At 42.8% G+C, this 6000-nt stretch overlaps 1 protein-coding gene across 1 annotated transcript in view; it reads left to right on the forward strand.

Moving 5' to 3' along the window:
• Positions 1–5594, forward strand: part of WLS (Wnt ligand secretion mediator) — a 132039-nt gene extending 126445 nt beyond the window's left edge. Inside the window, exon 12 of the mRNA XM_032296630.1 lies at positions 5303–5594. Coding sequence (XP_032152521.1) covers positions 5303–5424 — 122 coding nt within the window. The 3' untranslated portion in view covers positions 5425–5594. The remainder of the gene's footprint in view (positions 1–5302) is intronic.
• Positions 5595–6000: the final 406 nt, after the last annotated feature.

Genomic DNA, 6000 nt, shown 5'->3' on the forward strand with positions numbered 1-6000 from the left:
ACTCAGGTTAGATGTCTTTTTCCAAAATCTTGCATTGTTACCTCTCACAAGGGCAGTCTACCATTAGATAAACTAATTATGCTGCTTCAATAGATCTGAGAAAGCAAACTCCCTGGCTCCTGACTTTCCTCCAACTTTTCTGTCAATGAATTGGAAGAGAAAGAATAGACATTAATAAAGGGTAGATCCGACATCTAACCTCATTAAACATGCTGGTCTGGATAAATTAGAACTGAAGAGAATGGGATCATGTAGATACATCAACTACGCACAGGCAGTGACCTCCTAAGACTTCAAAGACCAGCACAGGTAACAAAGAACCAGAGGCAGCAGGTTCCAATCCTTGCAATCCTAAATTTTATTTTATTGAGACAGGGTCTCATTTTTTTGCCCAGGTTGGAGTGCAGAGGCATGATCATGGCTACCTGCATCCTTCACCTCCCAGGTTTAAGCCATCCTCCCACCTCAGGCTCATGAGTAACTGAGGCTATGGGCCTGCACCACCATACCTGGCTAAGGTTTTTATTTTCATTTTTAGTAGAGATGAGATTTCCCTATATTTCCCTGCCTGGTTTTGATCAAATGGGCTCAAGAGATCCTACTGCATCAGCCTCCCAAAGTGCTGGGATTACAGGTGGGAGCCATCGCACCAGCCTGCCATCCTGAATTTTAAAATGCAGAAGGTGAACTTACAAACTTGACAGCAAAAGCAGGCAAGGAGCTAGGAGGGACCCTGGACACCATCGTCCCAATAGAGCTGGGGTTAGTGATCATGTGATATTGCACCTACAAAGGAGAAATGCCCTGCAAGTTTTCACTGACTGTAGTGCTCCACATGTGTCACCAGTGGGATGCAGCTGCCCAGAGCAAATGTGATATTCAGCTGCATTCATGGAACTTTTATGTTTCCAAAAGACAGCACAATGACCTCCCTGGACTTTGCATAACTGACTACATCTAGAATACTGAGTCATCTCCACTGATAATGGTAGTGATGATTTTCAGAACCATTTTGTATAAAGAAGAGTTGCATGTGACATTTATCCTGGGCAACAGGGTCTGCACTTTGATTTTGTTTTTTTTAATCACAAACATTGCAGGGCCCGGAGAGACAGAGGCTGTGCCCTTTATTCTTAATCAAACACTACATCAAGGAATGTTCAGTGTTTTCCCTGCTGCTTTTCTCCTGTGCCTCAAAATAGGACTTTTCAACTGCCTGAATAGTTCTGGGCCCTTGGACCATTGTGGCTTGCTGGGTTTGGGCACTGTGACAGAGGCAGGGCATGTCTCATGAAGAAACCTCTGTGAGCTCAGCCAGTCGGCCAAGTGAAGGAGGACCAGTGCCCCCCTGCACTGGCACCCTGTTTTTCAGTTCAATTGAAGGCAGATTTCCTAACAATCAGGGCTGGTTTAAAACAAAAAGGGCTGCCCTGGGAAGGAGTGAGCTCTTCATTTTTGGCAGTGCCCAAGCAGCGTGTAGGTGACCCACTGAATACTGCTGTGGATTAAGGAAAGGCTCGGCAGGGACGATGCTGGGCGTGCCTCCAAACCCGACTCTGCTCCTATGCTTAGACCACCCATCTCTTCTGATGATAAGACTCTCCAAATACCATGCGTCTCCTCATTTGGAGTTAGTAGCCCCCTAAAAACTATAGTTATAGAATTCTGAATCCATTTTAAAATAAAATGGATTATTTACCTCTTATCTCCTTCCATCACCACCAGTGCAGCCTCCAGTCACTCAGCTCTGACCACTTGAATCTATAAGAAGAGAAGGAGTACATTATTTTGTTTTTCTAGCTTTCCTGGTCCATTAGAAGGGCACCACAGTGTTCCCTCTTTAATCCCTTTAGCTTTTTTGGCAAAGCAGTGGGAAAAAAACACCGTATGAGGACTGTGAACAGATCACAAGGGGAGCCAACTTGTGACTATTCTTCCCCACTCACCTGCTTCCCAGTCGGCTCAGTCCAAATCCTTTTGAAGCAAGAGCATGAATTGCTGCTAATTTAGGGCAATTACAGGATTTACAGATTAAACCTATCCCCACTGGTTTCCCTAGCAACCATTTCTGAATCACAGGATGAGATAAAACTATTGTTCTAGTTAATAGAGTCTGATATTAAGGGAAGTCCAGCCATGTGATTCACAGAGGTATGCACCCTGGTGGGAGCAGAAAGAATGCGAGGCAGGGAGGCAGCAGACCTACGTGCCGGTTCCCGTCCACTGGGTTCAGATCCACAACAGGGACATATCTCAAGACGCTGGTGACAGTGCCCCCGGCAAAGAAAAGGGTTCTGAGCGCTGCCAGGGAAGGAAAGATGCAGGTGTTTCTAAATGAGTGAAAACATTGGGCACAGAACAATTGAAGGCAAGGAGTCTACTTGGACAAAGCCGAGACACAGTGAGGTCAGGTGCAGAGCCCACTCCTCCAGCTGCCAGACCAGGCAATCAAGCCGCCTTGGGCAATGCACATCATTATTCGGCCAAGACCTGGGTGGGGTCTGGGAAGGTCAGCCGGCAGGAGGGGCATGCAATTTGGGCTTTTTTTTTTTTTTGAGACGGAGTTTCAATCCAGCACCCAGGCTGGAGTGCAATGGCGCAATCTTGGCTCACCGCAACCTCCACCTCCTGGGTTCAGGCAATTCTCCTGCCTCAGCATCCCGAGTAGCTGGGATTACAGGCACGCGCCACCACGCCTAGCTAATGTTTTGTATTTTTTACATGCATAATAAGATGCTTGGATTACATTTTAAAACCCATTTCAACTCTTGGGTAGTAGAGCTTCTCTAGTTCTGAACCAATTGAGAAATAGTGGTATTTCAGCCAAATACAGATGAAGAGAGCAGCTTTATTCGTTGTTAAGTAGGAGTCCTAAAAAGGGACCTGCAACCAGATGACCTTTAAAATGATACAAACTCAGCTGAGTCTGGACCTACACGCGAGGAGAACTGAGTCTGTGGTGCAGAAACATGGAGGTCAGACGCGTGCCTCAAATCCATGAATTCTGGAGAGCAACGAGAGACATCGGCCTCCAGATCTCGAGCTGGGATTCAACTGTTCTTCCCATATGAAAGCAGAAGGAACGAAAAAAAAAGTCTCACCCTGTGTGCAGTCAGCCTAAAAAAGAGAGCCCATGTTTAGGACACTTCTCCAACCTCACCAAGAAGAGAATTGATTCTTTCCCTTGGGAAAAAGTAAAAGAGGGAGGGGCAGGAAATAATTTCCCAATCCGCCAGAGGGCAGAAGAAGAGATGTTTCCTCTAACACAGGGAGGAGGGTGTCTAATGGAATACCAAAGGCGTGTAGCTGGCCCATGGTAAACACTCCTTACTTGCCTTTGCTTCCTAGAAAACACAAGTCTAACTACCTACACCTCTGTGTGCAGAGTCTGCAGCTCCCAGCAGACATAAGAAACACATTACTTCGAAGGGCACATTTTGTGTGCAGTCTCACATCTGGAAAGTGGCCAGACTCTGCCAGTTTAGACAATTCACTTTTAAATTCTAAATTTACAACATTTGCTTCCCACCTACCCATATCCCCTCCTCCTCGAAGTTGGAGATTTGTTATATTTAAAGGAACTCTACTATGTGTTTGCCTATTCCTTGAGGGTTTGAGTCTAGGGGTCATTCACACCTGATTTATTCTTTGCTCTCTGTCCTTAGCAAGAAATGGGAGTTTGGTGTTCTAGCATGGTTGGGGGAAGGTAGAATTTTGAAACCTGTGGACAGTCTGGGCAGGAGAGATAATAGGCTGCTTCTCTGCACCCCTCCCTAGGCCAGCTCCAGGCTGACATATCCGAAAGAGCAGCAGAAAAGAGCCAGGGGACTGGGATCCACAACTAACTTGTGGATCCTCAACCAATATGTGAGCTTGGCCTCTAGACTTCCAGTCTCCGGCTGCAGTTTCCTGCAGTGTAGCACAAGCAGGTTAGAACTGATGAATGTCAAGTTTCCTCTGAGTTTTCAATCTAGGTTATTCAATTCCGTATCTACTAGTGAAAGAAACTTCTAGGAAAAACTGTTTTCTCTGATAATTTTTTCTGCTTATTTGGCAAATGTTTATACCGTGCTTACAAGTAACTACTGTATACTGTCCTAAGCACTTTATGTACATAAACTTATCTAATCCTCCCAATAGATCTATGTGGTATTAGAGCAGTGATATTATCTGGTTATAGGTAAGAGGACAGAAGCATGTGGTGATTAGCGCAAGGTCCCACAGCTTGTAAAAGTGAAGTCAAGTTGAATGTAGGCAGTCTGGGTCCAGAGTCTATGTCCTTACCTTGAAAGTATAGTCAGTCCTCTGTATCTGCAGGTTCTGCAACCAACTGTGGATTGAAAATATCCTAAAAAAAAAAAAAATAATAATAACAATACAACAATAAAAATGATACAAATGAAAAATGTCATGTAACAACTATTCCTATGGTATTTATATTGTATTAGGTATTATAGGCAATCTAGAGATGAAAGTATACGGGAGGAAGTGCATAGGTTACATGCAAATCCTATGCCATTTTACATAAGGGACTTGAGCATCTGTGGATTTTGACATCCACAAGGGTCCTAGAGCCACTCTCCTACAGGTACTGAAGGACGACTAGAATTTGTTTTTAATCTAATCAACATAGAATTGTGTATCTGATCAAGTATTCCTCTTTAAATTGACAACCCAGTTACTTCTCAACTTTACTGAGCGTACAAGCCCTGGGTGTGTATTTTAGATACTAGGTTCAGCTTTCAGCTTTATTCTGCTTGCCTGTTTTTCTTTCATTCTTCGCCCCACCAGATAGTTTTCCTGTCTATATCTCTTTAAAGTTCACCAAAACATCCTTTTTGGAAGATGATAAGACATTTAAAAAGTAATATTAAAAATAAATTTAAAGATGGGAATCCTCCTAAGTTGTTTGCTGTATCCCCCAGTGCCTGTGCTGGACTTTTACAGAATTTGGGAGAGAAAGTAGGGATGAGAGGAGCAGTTCTCTTAGGATGAACTAGGTACACATTCTCAACAAGGATAGCAGTGCTGCTCGGGAGGGTTGAAAAATTTTTTGGGCGTGAAGGAATTGATTGTCACAATGATAGTGGGAGGAGGTGCTATTGGGATTTAGTGGGCAAGGGAGAAATCTGAAAATGTCCTACAATGCAGGAGATAGTCCTAAACAAATTTCAAACACTCCACTAGAAATTTATGTAGGTAAAAAATTTTATAGTTACCTGAGCCTTGGTCCTAAACTACATCTTACATGTTTTTTTTAAAGGATATTTTGCATGGTTTTAAAATATACTGAATTTTCCAGGAATGCCACTCCCATGTAAATCGAGGGAAGATTGTGCTTTGTTTGTTTCGGAACTTTATCAAGAATTGTTCAGCACTTCGAAATATTCCTTCATCAATGACAACGCAGCTTCTGGTATCTGAGTCAACAAGGCAGCACACCTTTATCAGCTTTGCATTTGCAGTTGTCAGTTACATTGATTGTACTTGTATATGCACACAAATATGCTCATTTAGCCTCTATCTCAAAATGTTACATATAAGGAAAAAGTGTCAACAATAAACATTCTTTCAGTATTGGCTTACTTCTCTTACATCCATGTTTACTCAATGTAAGTAGTGGAAAACATCTGCCAGCTTGGTCACATCTCTAGTGTAGTCATGCCTGAACATTTCCAGGTTGAAAAACATATTATTTTGTTACAAATTACTTTTTACTTATTTATCCTCCATGTAACAGGATATTGTATTGTTTCCTAAAAATTTACATTATCTATAACTTTTTTAGGATAGCAAGAGGAATATTGCAAATGTATGTCTTTAATATGGTAGTGTTGCATCTGATAGGTTGAGAACCACTGGCTAAGCTTTCAAAAGTGCATGTTCCCAGCACATGTAATGACCTTCTTCAACTGTATGATTCCCAGCTTAATACAGTAATTTGAGAAGTACCAAGGCAGTGCAGAATTGCAGGGCCAAGATCAGAAAGACAATTTCCAA

This window comes from Sapajus apella, unplaced genomic scaffold (assembly GCF_009761245.1).
Source record: "Sapajus apella isolate SASKATOON/1434 unplaced genomic scaffold, GSC_monkey_1.0 scaffold36, whole genome shotgun sequence".
Classification (NCBI taxonomy): Eukaryota; Metazoa; Chordata; class Mammalia; order Primates; family Cebidae; genus Sapajus; species Sapajus apella.